This window comes from Mustelus asterias, chromosome 23, assembly GCF_964213995.1.
Source record: "Mustelus asterias chromosome 23, sMusAst1.hap1.1, whole genome shotgun sequence".
Classification (NCBI taxonomy): Eukaryota; Metazoa; Chordata; class Chondrichthyes; order Carcharhiniformes; family Triakidae; genus Mustelus; species Mustelus asterias.
This window is the reverse complement of record NC_135823.1, coordinates 15,141,393-15,161,047: the sequence shown is the minus strand read 5'-3', so window position 1 is coordinate 15,161,047 and position 19,655 is coordinate 15,141,393. Positions and strand designations below refer to the sequence as shown.

The 19,655-nt window shown below is 45.8% G+C and overlaps 1 protein-coding gene across 17 annotated transcripts in view; it reads right to left on the bottom strand.

The window, feature by feature from the left end:
* LOC144510532 (inactive rhomboid protein 1-like) overlaps positions 1-19,655 on the bottom strand; it is a 369,670-nt gene that overhangs the window by 35,011 nt on the left and 315,004 nt on the right. For all 17 annotated transcript variants that reach the window (XM_078240037.1, XM_078240025.1, XM_078240027.1 and 14 more), the window contains 7 exons: positions 18,344-18,498; positions 16,693-16,944; positions 10,768-10,879; positions 8,332-8,406; positions 6,610-6,771; positions 4,127-4,230; positions 2,069-2,132 (listed from right to left, as the gene is read on the bottom strand). In XM_078240037.1, the coding sequence (XP_078096163.1) occupies positions 2,069-2,132; positions 4,127-4,230; positions 6,610-6,771; positions 8,332-8,406; positions 10,768-10,879; positions 16,693-16,944; positions 18,344-18,498 (924 nt within the window). The remainder of the gene's footprint in view (positions 1-2,068; positions 2,133-4,126; positions 4,231-6,609; positions 6,772-8,331; positions 8,407-10,767; positions 10,880-16,692; positions 16,945-18,343; positions 18,499-19,655) is intronic.

The window sequence follows — 19,655 nt, the reverse complement described above, 5'->3', positions numbered from 1 at the left end:
ATACTACATACCACAGGTTAAATGTAAAGGCAACAAGTATTAACAGACCTAAATTGCATAATGATGCCCAAACTACTTCATAGAATCCCTACAGTACAGAAGGAGGTCATTCGGCCCATTGAGTCTGTACCGATCACAATCCCACCCAGGCCCTATTCCTGTAACCCACACACTCACCCTGCCAACCCCCCTGACACGAGGGTCAATTTAGCATGGCCAATCAACCAAATCTGCACATCTTTGGATTGTGGGAGGAAACCGGAGCACCCGGAGGAAACCCACACAGATACGGAGAGAATGTGCAAACTCCACACAGACAGTGACCCAAGCCGGGAATTGAACCTGGGTCCCTGGCGCTGTGAGGCAGCAGTGCTAACCACTGTGCCACCCAAAATACGTCAGTGTACTTAACATTCGCATTTTGACTTGTAACAGGAACCTTTGCACAATAGGAAGAAATGAGAAGTCCTGATGAGATATGGGGGCAGGGGGTGTGGTTAAAGAGCCATTATGGCACAGGCCTTTGAGCCTATCCAGTCGATGCTGGCTCTCTCTGTAGTGCAATCAAGTCAGTCTCATTGCCTCGCTCTATCCCTGTAGCTCTGAAAGTTTATTTCCCTCAAGTGTCCATCCAACTTCCTTCCAAAATCATTCACTGTTTCCAGTTCCACCACTCTCAGGGACAGAGTGTCTGAGGTCATTCCCAGGTTTTGCACGGCAAGATTATTCCCCACATATCCTATGCAGCTATTGCCCCAATCCTTAAATCTGTGCCCCCTAGTCTTTGTACCATCAGAAGCTTTGCTTTGCCTGTCTCATTTAAACCTGTTATAATCCAGTACACTTTGAACAAATCTCCCTTCAAGCTCCTTTACTCCAAGGAGGACAAACCAAGCTTCTTCAAACTGACCTTGTAGCTAAAACCTCTCATCATGTGAACCATTCGGTAAATCTCTGCACCCTTGCAACAGCCTTCACATTTTTCCTGAAGTATGACGACCAGACTGGATGCAATGTTGGGGCCTAACAAGAGCTTGATAAAGGTTCAGTACAATGTCCCTGCTTTTGCCTCTATTTATGAAACCCAAGCTCTCATATGCTTTGCTATTTACGACCTCAATATGTTCTTACACATATGCATTGGAGCCCCCACCACCCATCCCAGCCCCCCGACAGGCCCCTCTACTCTACACACTCTTTAGAACTGTTGTCTCTCCATATCCCTTCCTCCAAAATGCGTCGCTGCATTCGATGCTTCCTCCAAAATGCGTCGCTGCATTCGATGCTTCCTCCAAAATGCGTCGCTGCATTCGATGCTTCCTCCAAAATGCGTCGCTGCATTCTTAGTCTATGCACTGCCACAGCCAATCGGTGTCATCCTCACTGTTTGCTGCAACTCCAAATTTGGTATCATCTGCAAATTCTGAGGGCGGGATCTTCCAGTTGCGCTCGCCCCAAGACCGGAAAATCCCGCCGAGGTCAATGGACCTTTGTGTGGTGGGCGGGACGGGAAAATTCCAAGATGCAAGTCATTTACATATAGCAACAAAAAAAAGGGAGTACTGACCCATGGGGAAAACCATTATCTACTGGTCTGGAAAGAAAACAACCATTTACCACAACTTATTGTTTTCTGACCTTAAGTTAATTTTCTTCATCCAAACTGACACTGGCACTTCTACTCCATTAGGGTCAATTTTGCTTTTTGTGTGGCACTTAGTCAAATGTTTTATTAAAAGTCCATATAGACAACTTCCACTACATTCCCTTCATCAACCCTCTCTGTCAAATTCAATGAGGTTAGTCAAACACAAACTAACTTTTACTAATTTGTGCTGGCTCTCTTGAGTTAACTCGAAGCTTCCCAAGTGCCAAATGATTTTAAAAGATATCGCCTATATAAGCTCCTTAATATCTGTTATTAAGATCAAATCAGTGTGTTGAGGCACCATGTTGAAGTGAAAAATCAAACTGTGGCCCACAAGTAGCAACACCACAGCTGAGAGCAAAGTGAGCACTTTGAGGTAGAATAGTTGAACGTTGAGGAAATATTAAAGGAGGGTCTTACCGGCCATTTGGTAATGTCATCTGGCCATTCATGAGGAGGAACAGAGCCAGGTTCAACGCAAAATCTGAAAGAAGGATAGAGCAGGGTAGTAAGAGCAAATAGTACACTAAGAAAACCAATCATAGAGTCCCAGTGAGCCTGCACCAACATCTTAACCAGGCCCACCCCATACCCTAGCCCTGTAGCCCCATGCATTTTACCCCGCTAACCCCCGATCAACACACTAAGGGAATTTGGCATGGCCAATCCATCTAACCCACACATCTTTGGAGTGTGGGAGGAAACCCGAGCACCCGGAGGAAACCCACGCAGAAACGGGATGAACATGCAAACTCCATACAGACAGTGACCCAAGCTGGGAATTGAACCCGGGTCCCTGGCACTGAGAGGCAGCAGTGCTAACCACTGTGCCACCGTGCCGCCCAGTAGCAAACTGACATTTAAATGGATGTTCACCCTCAGCGTGGCAGTGGAACGGGACTGTGTGGGAATTCTGACATGTCCCCCTCTGCCTACATCCTACCTGTGGCTTCCTCTTCATCAAACTCTGCATCTAAAATTGTTAATGTTCCCATTTTAAAAAATATAAATACATTTACTGAAAATTGTCATCATTTAAAGAATTAGTAATAACGTGGACATTAATTTCAGTAGGGTGAATGTTAACCCTGCTCCCAGCGGCTCGGAGACAACATGGGTAGTGACTGATCCTTATGGATTCCACTGTTTTCAGCTCATTGTAATAGGCTCCCAGACTCTCTAAGGGACCTGTCACTATTAACTTTGCTCTCTGAAACTCACTGGGGTGCATGGAGGCCGATGGCAATGCCCCACTCAGCGACTTCAGAACAAAGTGGAGATGAAAATGGAGACCTTTTTCTGTTCTATATATGGCTGGGTTAAAGACTGCTTTACTATACAATGGATTTTAACCTATACTGAGAGGTTACATTTGTGACAGAATTAATTTTAGACCTAGAATTTCTCTGCTGGTTAAAAATACTGGTTAACAATACTCTGCAAGTGGATCCTGAACTTCCTAACCCACAGACCACAATCAGTAAGAATAGGCAACAACACCTCCTCCACAATCTTCCACCGGTGCCCCACTAGGCTGTGTTCTCAGCCCCCTACTATACTCCTTATGGACCTATGACTGTGTGGCCAAATTCCCCTCCAACTCGATTTTCAAGTTTGCTGACGACACCATCGTAGTGGGTTGAATCTCAAACAATGTCGAGACAGAGTACAGGAGTGATAGAGAATCTGGTGAACTGGTGCAGCAACAATAATCTCTCCCTCAATGTCAACAAAATGAAGGAGATTGTCATTGACTTCAGGAAGCATTGTGGAGGACATGCCCCTGTCTACATCAACGGGGACGAAGTAGAAATGATTGAAAGCTTCAATTTTGTAGGTGTCCAGATCACTATCAACCTGTCCTAGTCCCCCCATGCTGACATTATAGTTAAGAAAGCCCACCAACACATCTACTTTCGCAGAAGACTAAGGAAATTTGGCATGTCAGCTACAACTCTCACCAACTTTTACAGATGTACCATAGAAAGCATTCTTTCTGGTTGTATCGCAGCTTGGTGTGGCTCCTGCTCTGCCCAAGACCACAAGAAACTACAAAGGGTTGTGAATGTAGCCCAATCCATCATGCAAACCAGCCTCCCATCCATTGACTCTGTCTACACTTCCTGCTGCCTCGGAAAAGCAGCCAGCATAATTAAGGACCCCATGCACCCTGGGCATTCTCTCTTTCACCTTCTTCCATTGGGAAAAAGAAACAAAAGTTGAGGTCACATGGCAACCGACTCAGGAACAGCTTCTTCCCTGCTGCAATCAGACTTTGAATGGACCTACCTCGCACTGAGTTGATCTTTCTCTACACCCTAGCTATGACTGTAACACTACATTCTACACTCTCTCGTTTCCTTCTCTATGAACGGTATGCTTTGTCTGTATAACTAGCAAGAAACAATACTTTTCACTGTATACCAATACATGTGACAATAATAAATCAATTCAAAATCAAATACTTGATGTAATTACCTTGGGTCCTGATGGCAGACTGAGCCATAATTCCGGTGGCTCTTGTCAGCTAGTAGTGGAACACTTTCGTGCTTTGGCCACTTCACCCAGACTGCAAGAGTTGACTGGAAGAGACATGATATTCATTTTGTAATATCCCAAAGCACTGTGCCCACAGACTGACTTTAGAAACACCTCCATCAAAACAAACAAGTTTTAGTGTCGAAACATCCAGTTGGAGATTGATTTGGAGCTGCTGCCTCTCCACCATTGGTTAAAATACAGAATCCCCTATTTAATTTAACCCTTGAGTTGTTCCCAACAAAGTTACGGGGGCAGAGCTGGGAGCAACTCGGAGAAATTCCCAACCTAATGGAGGGGGTTTTCTGCTCCTGCTTTCAGGCGGGGGGCAGAAACGGTGGAGGGGGGAGAGGGGAGGCGGGGGGAGAGGGGAGGCGGGGGGGGGGGGGGGGGGGCAGTGAATCAAGCAGGAGACCCAAAACAGCTTTTATGCAAGGGGATGGCGTTCCCCACTTGATTACTCGATTGTCCCTGCACTCCCCATCCCACCTCCCCCTCCCCTACCAACAACGTATTGGGAATGCCGACATTAAAAGTCAGGAACCCCATTTGCATCCATTTAATTATCCATTTTGGGAGTTCAGGCCTGATAGCCTCCTCACCCCTCACGTTAAATTGCCCATTCAAGTTGGCGTGAGGGAATGCCACTTCACCAGAATTCTGCCCTATGCATCTTTCCCCTTTTCTGGAAGTGCTGAAGGCCTCACAGCTTGGAAACAATCCGATTACATGGGAAGGAGGAGGGAGAGTTCAGAGCACACTTCATTGCGAGAGGTTTCGAGTACAGGAGCAGGGATGTGTTGTTGTAATTACAGTAAGAGTTTTAACAACACCAGGTTAAAGTCCAACAGGTTTATTTGGTAGCAAATGCCATTAGCTTTCGGAGCGCTGCTCCTTCGTCAGATGGAGTGGAAATCTGCTCTCAAACAGGGCACAGAGACACAAAATCAAGTTACAGAGTACTGATTAGAATGCGAATCTCTACAGCCAACCAGGTCTTAAAGATACAGACAATGTGGGTGGAGGGAGCATTAGGCACAGGTTAAAGAGATGTGTATTGTCTCCAGACAGGACAGCCAGTGAGATTCTGCAAGTCCAGGAGGCAAGCTGTGGGGGGTTACTGATAGTGTGACATAAACCCAACATCCCGGTTTAGGCCGTCCTCATGTGTGCGGAACTTGGCTATCAGAGATTCGCATTCTAATCAGTATTCTGTAACTTGATTTTGTGTCTCTGTGCCCTGTTTGAGAGCAGATTTCTACTCCATCTGACGAAGGAGCAGTGCTCCGAAAGCTAATGGTATTTGCTACCAAATAAACCTGTTGGACTTTAACCTGGTGCTGTTAAAACTCTTACTGTGTTTACCCCAGTCCAACGCCGGCATCTCCACATCATGTTGTAATTATACAGGGTCTTGGTGAGGCCACACCTACTGTATTGTGTGCTGTTTTTGTCTCCTTTTCTGAGGAAGGATGTTCTTGCTCTCGAGGGAGTGGAGCGAAAGTTTACCAGGCTAATTCCGGGGATGGCGGGACTGATGTATGAGGAGAATTTGACTAGGTTAGGATCGTTTTCACTGGAGTTCAGACGAATGAGGGTGGATCTCAGAGACTTATTAACTTTTAACAGGACTAGACAGGGTAGATGCAGGGAGGATGTTCCTGATGATGGGGGAGTCCAGAACCAGGGATCACAGGCTGAGGATTCGGGGTAAACCATTTAGGACGGAGATGAGGAGACATTTCTTTACCCAAAGAGTGGTGAGCCTGTGGAATTCATTACCACAGGAAGTAGTTGATGCCAAAACATTGAATGTATTCAAGAGGCGGCTGGATATAGCACTTGGGGTGAATGGGATCAAAGGTTATGGGGAGAAAGCAGGATTAGGCTTTTGAGTTGGATGATCAGCCATGATCATGGTGAATGGTGGAGCAGGCTCGAAGGGCCAAATGGCCTCCTCTTACTCCTATCTTCTATGTTGACTTCACAAATAAGAGTACAGACTGCTATTATAAACGAAATATAGCTTGGAAAAAAAAATTTGTTAAGTCTGTTTGTGAAGAACTGCTTTGACCATCTCTCTCTTTCCCACCTTCCCCTGCTGCCCATTCTGTGGCAGTAATTATGTGCGTTACATCCTGCCAAACTGAATATCCAGAGCAATAATGGAAATGTGTATGTTATACCACACACCTTTGCCTGGGAACACAAATGTTCCCCATGCCCATTCTGTGGATAGTTGCTAAGAGTAATCCGTGTCATGTGTAATCTCCTCTTCTCTGACTGGAACACCGCTTATAGCTCATTCACATTAAACCTGCCTTTTCTCTGAAAGGCCTTAAACTGTGCAATAACCAGGAAAAAGAGGCAGCATCTTTCTTAACTTTGTGATTTAAACAGTTTTCTGGAAAACATGTTCCTACCGAGCACTCTTTCTCCGAGGTTTGAACACATCCTGACTTGTCGTTCCGTACACAGCAGGCCGATTTATTCTCCTCATCTCTTTGCAGTGTAATTAATTCATGTACTTGCTGGTCTTGCCTCATACAAGGAGAGAACTTTGCTCCAAGGTGAATTAAGGCTTCCTGCAATAAGAATAACATGGTCATGGGGGCAGCATGATGGCACAGTGGTTAGCACTGCTGCCTCATGGCGCCAGGGACCCGGGTTCAATTCTTGTCTTGGGTCACTGTCTGTGCAGAGACTGCACATTCTCCCCGTGTCTGCGGGGGTTTCGTCCGGGTGCTCCTGTTTCCTCCCACAGTCCAAAGATGTGCGGGTTTGATGCATTGGCCATGCTAAATTGCCCCTTAGTGTCTGGGGCTAGCTAGGGTAAATGCATGGGGTTACAGGGATAGGGCCTGGGTGGGATTGTGGTTGGTGCAGACTTGAAGGGCCAAACGACCTCCTTCTGCACTGTAGGGATTCTATGATGGCAGAATCAATCAAAAGCCCCGTTTAATCATCAATTCAATGGAGAGGGAGTATCTATGAGGGACACAATAGCGTCCATTTTGAATGTGGCATGGAAGATCATCGAGTTACACAGGCCAACATGCAATAGGAGGGAGAACAAGATGATCACCTTTGCTTGTCAATGTATGCAAGCATTCATTTCAGCTTCGTATTGCATCTTGGACAGAATATTACAAGTTTTAAATTGCATTGGCCAAACCAGCCAATGATAATGTTCTTGTTTCCACTGCATACTTGGCAGTTAAGATCTAGTGGTTAGGGTTTGAAGAAATAAAATAATACTGTTGAAAAAACAAGCTTTCAAAGTTTTTCACCTTGCACTCATCAGAACCGCAAGAATATCAAAATCTCAAAGGGAGCAATAATTTATACTTTATGAAAAGTGCGTGCTAATTGGTTAGCTAGTGGACTCTGATCTGCGATAGTGTTGCCGCCATTCAGAATGCGCCATGGAACAGTTAACAGCCAAGCTTTTGCTTAAATTCAAAACAGGCAAGTCTATGATTGGTCCAGATACTGTCCTGGGGAATGAACCAGGGAATGGCTGCCTCCAAGCTTTTGGTTGATTCAAAAAAAAGGCACATTGTGTGAACATGTCCTTTATGTTTACAAAGGACAGGGTCCTCCGAGTGATTATAAGTAATTTCCAGCACCCACAAGTGAGTCACAATGGAGTGCGGAGTCACAGCGTGGGGACTGCAGTGCATTCGTGTGATTACAGTGTATTATTACAGTGCATGAATATAGTGTATAAGTGTACGATTACAGTGCAGGGCGGGTGGTGGTGTTGGGGGTGGTATAGCTCAAACATGCTCTAATTTATATTTGTAAGGGGTTGAAGGCTGGTTTCAAGCAGGGGAACTGCAAGCCCAATCTTTGGCCTTTTCCACCATGGTGAACAGCACATTTACTGGAGTGTGCGTCCTGCCTGCTGGCTCAGAAAGTCATTTAGCACCTGAAGGACGGCTGAACTTTCAGGCACTTCTCGATGTACAGAAATTCAGGAGCAGAAACCACCAAATCCAAGATAGATAAACTGAACATTATTTTAAAAACTGAATATATCGATGCAATAGTTCATTACTCCAGAGATTAACTATGGTTGTAATTACCATGCTACTTATAGAAATTCAACAAAAAGCTTCTAAACAGAATTCAAACTCACTCACAGAGTTTGGTCCAATCCAGAAATTTTCTTGCTGCACAAATTTAACATTTTCATAGACACCTTTATTTCTTAAAATCTATGAAAGCAAATGAAAATGATTAAATCCATGATAACAAACGTAAAGCAAAATCAGACGCGCGTCAGAATGAGAACACAATCAATAACACAACCGCAGTGAACCAGAAACACGGACTGCACTGTGGGCTGGGTCTGACACCAGTGGAAGATTTGTGGCGTGGGGGAAGGAGTGGTTCTGTCTGCCACCACAAACTATCTTCCGCCCCCACAAGACTGAAAGATACAATGGTTCTGCAAACCAAATTGAATCAGAGAATCCCTACAGTGCCATTCGGCCCATTGAGTCTGCACTGTCTCTCTGATAGAGCATCTTACCGAGGCCCTATTCCCGTATCCATGCATATTTACCCCTCTAATCCGCCTAATCGACACATCTTGGGACACTAAGGAGCAATTTAGCATGGCCAATCAACCCGAACCTGCACATCTTGGGACACTAAGGGGCAATAAGGGTGGCACAGTGGTTAGCACTGCTGTCTCACAGTGCCAGGGACCTGGGTTCGATTCCCGGCTTGGGTCACTGTCTGTGTGGAGTTTGTACATTCTCCCCGTGTCTGCAGGGGTTTTCTCTGGGTGCTCCGGTTTCCTTCCACATTCTGAAAGACGTGCTGGTTAGATGCATTGACCCAAATAGGCGCCGGACTCTGGCGACTAGGGGAATTTCGCAGTTACTTCATTGCAGTGTTAATGTAAGTCTTACTTGTGACTAATAAATAAACAAACTTTTAAATTTAGCACGGCCAATCAAATTAATCTGCACAGCTTGGGACACGAAGGGGCAATTTAGCATGGCCAATCCACCTAACCTGCACGTCTTTTGAAAGAGATGAGGAGAATTTCTTCTCTTAGTGGGTTGTTAGTCTCTGGGAGTTTCTTCCCCAGACAGCAGTGGCGTCTGAGTTATTGAAAATGGTCAAGGCTGGGTTAGTTCAGCGAAGGGGAATGGTGGGGCGAAGGAAAGTGGAGCTGAGGCCACAATCAGACCAGCCATGATCGGGTGGCACAGTGGTTAGCACTGCTGCCTCACAGCGCCAGGGACCCGGGTTCAATTCCCAGCTTGGGTCACTGTCTGTGTGGAGTCTGCACATTCTCCCCGTGTTTGCGTGGGTTTGCTCCGTGTGCTCCGTCTCCCACAGCCCAAAGATGTGCGGGTTAGGTGGATTGGCCATGCTAAACTGTTCCTTAGTGTCAGGGGGATTAGCAGGGTAAATGTATGGGGTTACAGGGAAAGGGCCTGGGTGAGATTGTGGTCGGTGCAGACTCGATGTGCTGAATGGCCTCCTCCTGCACTGTAGGGATTCTATGATTCAATGTTATTAGTTAGATTCCCAGGTCCCGCTTCCCTATCACCGCTTGGCAATGAAAGAAATCTGTCTTGATGCTGCATCATCCAAATTCAGGTACTGTTGGAAGAGGAATATTAAACCCTTCCCGTTCACATAACCTGCAAGAAAATATTAAACTTCCTTTTCTAACAAACTGTAGATTGCTGAGGGATCAAAGAAATGAGATATATTGGAGTAAATTTTCCAGTCCCGCCCGTCGCGGGAACCATCGTGGGTGGGGAGGGAAAATTTGACCGAACATTTTAAAGTCCGTTGTGTGGGGTTTTGCACATCCTCCCCGTGTCTGCGTGGGTTTCCTCCAGATGCTCCGGTTTCCTCCCATCGTCCAAAGATGTGCGGGTTAGGTGGATTGGCCATGCTAAATTACCCCTTAGTGTCAGAAGGACTAGCTTGGGTAAATACGTGGGGCTACGGGGATAGGGCCTGGGTGGGATTGTGCACAGTGCAGACTCGATGGGCCAAATGGCCTCCTTCTGCACTGTAGAATTTCTATGATTCTATTCGATGATTGACTGACCTTGGGCGGGAATTTCTGAACTTGGGGCGGATGTGACTGCAAATTCCCGCTAATTTTAATATAGATCTGTGCGTGAAAACGATCTGGGTAAACATTGTTGAAATATGTCAAATATATTGCGGAACTCCCTGAATGTAATTTGCTGTGACCTGTTAGTTAATTTGTTTAAATATGTTCACAGATGCTGGATAAGGAAAAATCAGCATTTCTTACAGTCATAGTTAATGAGATGTTTCATTAACAACACAGCCGTACTTAATTTTACAAGGATCAAAAAAAAGACACAAAAAATTCATGATCAGAGGTGAATATTAAATAGTCCAAATAATAGGAGAGTAATAAAATATTTATGCAGTTGACAAATCATATAGATGTGAATTTTTTTTTTTCCCAAACAGAACATAATATGTGGTCACTCAAAAACAAATGGCCTTTGAGAATTGTTAGCTGGTGCTGGGTATGTAAGAGGTTGCTTTGTGTTTGATCTATTACTTACTGAATCTACAGTTTCATGTTGAGAAAATCCTATTGGAGCAATTCCATAGATACACACTGCTAGGATCGTGATCAACATGTGAACAAATGTAATCCAGTACGTGAAAAATGGCCTGTAAAGGAAAAGGGAGCCACTGTTAGCGATCCATCAAATTGCATTGAACTCATCGTTTCAACATTTGACAATCTAGTTCATGTAAAACGCTGGAAAATCTCCCCAGGTTTGACAGCATCTGTGGGGAGAGAATAGAGCCAACGTTTGCAGTCTTGATAACCCTTCGTCAGAGTGTCTGACGATGGGTCATCTAGACTCGAAACATTGGCTCTATTCTCTCCCCACAGACGCTGTCAGACCTGCTGAGATTTTCCAGCATTCTTCTGTTTTTGTTTCAGATTCCAGCATCCGCAGTAATTTGCGTTTATCGTAAAATTTAGCCTCTCGACAAGGTAATTCAGGGTCCTAATATTTACAGAGAAGGTGTGTTGAAGCAGACACTTACACTCCGTAGTTGGGTGGCCTGATTACTAGGAAACCCGCACAGCAATTGTTAAATTTAAATTAAGCCCCCAGTCACATTGTGGGCAAGTATGCAGTAGGCTGCGAATGCATTCCCCACTTTTATATTTTTAACCATCCCAAACCTCTGTGGGGGTGGGACAAGGTTGGTGGTGGTTGGGGGGGGGGGGTAATATTGACGCCAGTGTGTTAAATGTGTCACATGAAGCCCATTTGATACATTACAAAACTGTACAAATGACAACACAAGCACAGTCTTAAAATTCCTGAAGGCTCCAAGCCTTGTAGATCAGCTGTCTCCTCGAGCACCAACAAAACATGCAGCATGCCCAGGATAATAAATGGGAATAGCTGGGGAATTACGGATCATGTCAATTTGATTCTTTTAGCCTTCCTGTTGGGACACTCTCTCAAACGGACATTCACAACTGTCTCAAAAGTCTACTGAATCCAAATTGCAGCCATCTTTCTCAATTAACAATTACACTATTCAGAACCTGTTTGGATGCACACTCAACTTTACTCCGTTTCAGTATGTCAAGTTTTAAAAAGGTAGCATATTTTTCCCTATTTAATGCAGGGTAATCAAATTTATATGATGGGTCTTATTTAACTGAGGGATTGATTTTGTAGAGAGAACTGCTTGAACCATGCCATCTATTTAACCCTTAATGTTCACAGCAGACCAGCTCAACTAAATATATTCCAAACTCAAATATATCTGAACCTTTTTTTTATTGAAAATCCGAAACAGCGGCCAAGAAGTTCTGCTTTACACACAGCTCTCCAGGTGTAAACTGCACTCTAAATTGCACTGTTTTTAAGGATGCTTTAAGCGTTTTTCTCCCCCCCCTTGTGTTTCACTCATTTACATTGCACCAAACATTTAACCATGCATCAATCATCCCAGCATTTCATAACATCATTTAAAAATAATAATTGTATTACAAATACCCCTTAGCTTGGTCACCTGGTCAGTTATGTTAACACAGCTGTACAAAACTCAGCATTTTAAACAAAAAGTCTAGTCTAGGGCCTGTAAGTGACCATAGAATCATACAGCGCAGAATCATAGAAACCCTACAGTGCAGAAAGAGGCCATTTGGCCCATCGAGTCTGCACCGACCACAATCCCACCCAGTCCCTACCCCCATATCCCTACATATTTACCCGCTAATCCCTCTAACCTATGCATCTCAGGACTCTAAAGGGGCAATTTTTAGCATGGCCAATCAACCTAACCTGCACATCTTTGGACTGTGGGAGGAAACCGGAGCACCCAGAGGAAAGCCACGCAGACACGAGGAGAATGTGCAAACTCCACACAGACAGTGACCCAAGCCAGGAATCGAACCCAGGTCCCTGGAGCTGTGAAGCAGCAGTGCTAACCACGGTGCTACCGTGCCGCCCTTTAGCCCATCTAGTCCACACCATCACATTAGAAACAATTGAACTCTCACCTAGTCCCACCTGCCAGCGCTTGGACAATAGCCCTGAATGTTACAATGTGCCAAATGCTCATCCAGATACTTTTTAAAGGATGTGAGACAACCCGCTTCTATCACCCTCCCAGGCAGCGCATTCCAGACCGTCACCACCCTCTGGGTAAAAAGGTTTTTCCTCACATTCCCCCCTAAACCTCCTGCCCCTCACCTTGAACCTATGTCCCCTCGTGACTGACCCTTCAATTAAGGGGAACAGATGTACCTTATCCACTCTGTCCATGTCTCTCATAATCAATCAGGTCACCCCTCAGTCTTCTCTGCTCCAACAAAAACAACCCAAGCCTACCCAACCTCTTTTCATAACTTAAATGTTCCATCCCAAGCAGCATCCTGGTGAATCTCCTCTGGACCCCATCCAGTGCAATCACATCCTTCCAATAATGTGGCGACCAGAACTGCACACAGTATTCTAGCTGTGGCTTCACCAAAGTTCTATACAACTCCAACATGACTTCCTTGCTTTTGTAATCTATGCCTCGATTGATAAAGGCAAGGGTCCCCAATGCCTTTTTCACCACCCTACTAACATGCCCTTCCACTTTCAGAGATCTGTGGACAAACATGCCAGGGTCCCTTTGTTCCACAGAACTCCCTAGTTTCCTACCATTCATTGAGTACTTCCTTGTCAAATTACTCCTTCCAAAGTGTATCACCTCACACTTTTCAGGATTAAATTCCATCCGCCACTTATCCGCCCATTTGACCATCTCTTCTATATCCTCTTGTAGTCCAAGACACTCCCCACCTCACTGTTAACCACCTGGCCAATCTTTGTGTCATCCGCAAATTTATTAATCCCACCCCCCAACTTAGTCATCAATGTCATTTATATGAACAATTTATACTTATACAAATGCCATTTATCTAAATGACCAGATTATAAATAACAGAATGTCGGAAGGACTATGCAGAACTATTCACTCTGACATTAGCGTATAGTAGCCAGGTTCTTAGCAATCAAATAAATAACGTTTAAACATTTACTGGTGTCTTTGCACCTAAAATGTCTCAATTTTAAGTTCCTCTGCCAGGGTCCGTAACCAGGTGCAGGAAGCAGAAACTCTCAATGGTAACTCATTTGATCTGCAGAGCACAGCCAGTTTCATGGGAAGACCAGCTTTCAGCCTGATTCCTTTTAACCACGGTGGCGCAGCAGTTAGCACTGCTGCCTCACAGCGCCAGGGACCCGGGTTCAATCCAGGTTTTATCCCCAGTGTCAGCCAGAGAAAAGTCAAATACTACAATTGGCAACTGACCATAGAAAATAAAGGGTAAATTCTAAAGACTGTGCAGGAACAGAGAGACCGGGGGATGACTCTCCGAGCTGCCTGCACTGCTGTAGTCACACAACAGGCCAGGACACTCGAGCAGAGGCCTGGGCCTCTGTGCGTCTCCGACTCCAAGTTTTCTGGAGTTATTAGCTCCTCGCATGGAAATCGGCACTGATTTAAAAATTAAAATTTCAATTTGAATCCTATTAGTGGGCCCAGGGCTGAGGTCTCTGGGCCTGCTAGACACCCCCACCCAGGAGTGGTTCACTCCAGCACGGTTTACAACAGCTTCACAGTAACGGGGAACAGGCGGCTGACCCCGCTGGAGGGACAGAGGCCATTGAGGCTCCCCCAGGGGGTCGGGGGTGACGGGTGGGTGCCTCCTGGGCATTGCTAGCCTGGTCCCCTGACATTGCCCAAGGGGCAAAGTGGCAATGCCCAGGGGGCACCTTGGCACTGCCCACTAGGCATCCAACAGTGCCAAGGGAACAGGACCTCTTGGGGGCAATTGGTGGGGGTGGGGGTGGGGGTGGGGGTGAGGGACCCACTGCCACTCTGTATTGGGATCTGTGGATGGCGGGCAGGGGGAGGGAAGTGGGTGATCGGGGTTGCTGGGATGGGGGACTCGGAGGGGCAGTGATGGGGGTCATGGGGCTGGCCAGCAATCGAGGGGCCGGCAGTGTGGGGCTCCTGCGCATGCGGCAATCTCGGCGCTGACAGATCAGTGCATGCACAGTGGCCCGTTCAATGCCATGCTGCCGGCCTCTCCAGCGGGAATAGGCCCTGCTGATTTTCAATGTGATTCACGCTCAGGCTCACGCTTGGGCTCTCTGGAGTGCACAGAGTGTGGGAGCTTCATTCTGAAAATCCTGCTAAAAAACCAGTGGGAGTTACTCCTGTTTTTACGCGAATTCGACACTTGGAATTATTTTGGGAGAATCACCCCCCTGATGTGTATGTAAATCATTGAAGGTGGCGTACAGGTTGAGAGCGTGGTTACTGAAGCCGACAGTAGCCTAGGCAATATTAAGAGAGGCATCGAGTACAGGGAGGTTATGTTGAATTTGTATAATCACTAGTTCAGCTTCAGCTGGAGTAGTGCGTCCAGTTCTGGGTGCTGCACTTTAGGAAAGATCATAGAACCCCCACTGTACAGAAAGAGGCCATTCGGCCCATTGAGTCTGCATTGACAACAATCCCACCTGATCCTATCCCCATAACCCCACATAGACCCCGCTGATCTCCCTAACCTACACATTTTTGGACACTAAGAGTCAATTTAACATGGCAAATCGACCCGCACATCTTTGGACTGTGGGAGGAAATCGGCGCATCCGGAAGAAACCCATGTAGACACGGGGAGAACGTGCAAATGCCACACAGACAGTGACCTGAGGCCGGAAAGGAACCTGGGTCCCTGGAGCTGTGAGGCAGCAGTGGTAACCACTGTGCCACCCCGCTGGATGTGGAAGTATTGGAGTGAGTGCGGAAAAGGTTCCAAGGATGAGGAATTTCAGTTCTGAAGGATGATTGGAGAAGTTGGGACTGTTTTCCTTCGAGAAAAGAAAGCTGAGAGGAGATTTGACAGAGATATTCAAAATCATGAGGAGTCTGGACAGAGTAGACAGGGAGAAACTGCTCCCACTCGTGCAAGGATCGAGAATGAGGGGGCACAGATTTAAAGCAATAAGTAAAAGAAGCAAAAGTGATACGAGGAGAAACTTCTTCACATAGCCAATGGTCAGGGTTCGGAAGGCACTGCCCAGGTTTGTGGTGGAGGCAGATTCAGCTGAAACATTCAGAAGGGAATGAGGCTGTTATCAGGAAAGAACAACGTGTTGGGTTATGGGGAGAAGGCAGGGGAATGGTATCAGGCGAGGCGCTCGTTTGAAGAGCTAGCAGAGACACAATGGGCCAATTGGCCTCCTTCGGCACTGTAACTGGTCTGGGCAGTAGAGCAGGAAGGGGGTTTGGCTGGGGCTCCAATTTTTAGCTATATTCCCTGTTAGGTATGCCGTGCTTGGCCACTGGGCAAAGATGGGATCACACTGGACTGCAACGTTTAAACATAGGTTTAAGGTGAAAGGGGAGAGATACAGAAGTGTCCAGAGGGGCAGTTTTTTCACACAGAGGGTGGTGAGTGTCTGGAACAAGCTGCCAGAGGCAGTAGTAGAAGCGGGTACAATTTTGTCTTTTAAAAAGTGTTTAGTCAGTTACATGGGTACGATGGGTAGAGGGGATATGGGTCAAATGTGGGCAATTGGGACTAGCATGGTGGTTATAAAAAAGGGGCGGCATGGACAAGTTGGGCTAAAGGGCCTGTTTCCAAGCTGTAAACGTCTATCACTCTAATCTGCTGTAATTAGCGTCCAGGTCCACACATGAAAAATAAATTGTTGAGTTCGGTAGTAGAGGGAATCCAGTACCTGTAGAGCCATTATCACAAATAGAACAATGAATTAGGATGGAGGAATGGTCACTGGTACTTTAAATAGTGCCTCAAAATGTCAACAACAGAGAAATCCAACCTCTAAACAAATTTCTCATGAATTAGAGCTAAAATGTCCAGGAAGGTGCTGTTCATAAATAACACTCGGGAAGTTTCTAAATTCACACTGGAGTACAATTCTTACCGATGATCATCCATATTATCTATTTGTTTCTTCACATAGCTGTCTATCCGCTTGCGGTATGTTCGATTCGTTAGTTTTCCCACCATCCCCAGTCCATAGGGTCTCTTTTCCTTAGCCAGTAGTTTCTTTACAGGGATAGCAATGCGCTGACCTCTCCTCTGGCCACTCACACTCACCACCTCCTGCCGTAAGCGCACCTTGGGCAGAGGTGGTGCTCCTTCTTTCTGCTTCCGCCAGCCCCGTTCCAATGGGCTGATAAAAGAAAATGACAAAGGCTTTGTCAGAGTAACATTGACAAATTTAAACATGTTAATAATGAATGCGATTGACTACCCTTGACCACTCTAATGTAACCAGTTTCCTCGTAAAAATATGCTTTTATTTCTTCCTAATGTGCTATTGAAACATTTTTTCCACGATTTTCCTTTTCATTTTACTTATTGTCACAAGTAGGCTTACTGCAATGAAGTTACTGTGAAAATTCCCTAGCCGCCATACTCCGGCGCCTGTCCGGGTACACTGAGGGAGAATTTAGCATGGCCATTGCACCTAACCAGCATGTATATCAGACTGTGGGAGGAAATCGGAGCACCTGGAGGAAACCCACACAGACACGGGGATAATGTGCAAACTCTGCACAGACAGCGACCCAAGCTGGGAATCGAACCCGGGTCCCTGGCACTGAGGGGCAGCGGTGCTAACTACTGTGCCACCGTGCTGCAGGAATCATTAGTTCTCATTACTGGAAAACCTCAGGCAGCCGAGGAGCTCTCAGGATTGCTGACAGCAGCTCGTGATCCTGTGAGGGAGGGAGGTTCACGAGGCAGAGGCAAGTCGTGCAGCAAATTATTCTTTAGATTGAAGGGGTCTGCAGAGTACAAACGGAGGGAGCATGGGGAAAGGAACTCTCACAGCTCTACAGAGGGACAGCATGGACTCAATGGGCTGAATAACCTCTGTGTCATGTTAAATGTACGACTAATACTCCTACAGAATAAAATTATGACAATATCGTAACTTTCAAGTTTTTCAGTACCTGAGAGAGGAGGGGGTGGAATCTGATTCTTTCAAACACACCGCATGATGTTTTCTACTCATTTTTGGAAGGAAAATTAAATGTCACCTGATTAGACAGATAGAAAACCTAAATCCGCTGAATATAAGAATTTGTGCACAGACACAGCACTTAATTCAATGCTGTTTTCGGCCTGTACCTCGCTTCAGCTAATCAAAGTGGAGTCAAATTAATTTCACCCACATGCGTTTTCAGAGAACTTAACGTCAAGGTCGCCATAATCCCAGATGACCAAAAGCTGCTCTCTCTCGGAGAGGGAGAGCTGACTGGTGGTGATTTAACCTGAGGATCACCACACCTCAGGCGAGGGGCAAGGTCGAGAAGGGGGGGGGCCTTCACGAAAAACCTCAGCTGGTATGGGAATTGAACCCGCACTGTTGGCGTCGCTCTGCATCATGAACCAGCCATCCAGGCAAGAGAGTTTATCTACATTAGGATACAATGATAACTAAATGCAACCTTCAGGTCATACTATGATGTGGTTTTAATCATCTTTTTTCCCCAACAATCAATCCCTGCAGAACGCCCATTGTTGGGACCACTCTTTTCTCGCTCAGTGGAAAACCTGCAACTTACAGCATCAGATGACTTTTTTCAAGTTCGCTCTTGTCCAAGGCACTGCCGGTCAGGTCAGTCTGATCGAGAGAATTAGCCTCTGCCTCCTTCGCAATCTCTGCAGGTTCAAACACCTCATCAGGGTAGGTGGACAACTCTTCAGGGAGGACTCCTTCCTGGCCAAAAGAAATAACAAATTCAAGAGAGAAAAATCTCAGCAATGTTAAGACTATTAAATTTTGATAGTAATCAAGCCATCACTATTAAATGTGAATTATGTATGAGCTGTATACGGGCACATCTCTTTCTCTCATTGGGTTATAGGAGGTTGCCCTTTGCTGCACAATGCCACTAGATGGAGATATTGCAGCATGAGAATGATGAGTTTTGATAGAGCACAGTCTTATCGCTTCCACGTGCTGACTGTACTCACAATAAACAGCTCATTTCAGGCTTAACCCATTCCACCAAACTCAGCACCAGTAAAATACTGCTGCTCAAGTAATCTCAAAAAAGCTGACAAATCCAGAACTGTGTCCCGAGGACGTTCCTAACGAAAACTCTAATGGACTAAAAAATATAATCTCTTAAATTGAAAAGCATTATTGAATTTTCTCTGTCTGCTATCAATACCCGGGTTCGATTCCTGGCTTGGGTGACTATTTGTGTGGAGTTTGCACATTCTCCTTGTGTCTGTGTGGGTTTCCTCCGGGTGCTCCAGTTTCCTCCCACACTCCAAAGATGTGCCGGGTTAGGTTGATTGGCCATGCTAAATTGTCCCTTAGTGTCAGGGGGATTAGCAGAGTAAATGCGTGGGTTTACGGGAATAGAGCCTGGGGGGGATTGTTGTCTCTGTAGACTCAATGGGCTTCCTTCTGCACTGTCGGGATTCTATGATAATTGTAACTATCAAAGAACACTCAAAAGGGGTGGCATGGTGGCCCAGTGGTTAGCACTGCTGCCTCACAGCACCAGGGACCCAGGTTCGATTCCCGGTTTGTGTCACTGTCTATGCGGAGCCTGCACATTCTCCCCGTGTCTGTGTGGGTTTCCTCTGGGTGCTCCAGTTTCCTCCCACAGTCCGAAATACGTGTTCGTCAAGTGGATTGACCATGCTAAATTCTCCCTCAGTGTATCTGAACTGGCGCCGGAGTGTGGCGATAAGAGGATTTTCACAGTAACTTCACTGCAGTGTTAACGTAAGTCTACTTGTGACTGATAGATAAATAATAAATAAACGTTAAAATTCGGCAATTAGAGTTTCTTCAGCATTCTGTTCCATAGGTTTTCTCTTGTTTATCCAGTCTTGTTTATCCATCATTGTGTATCAAAT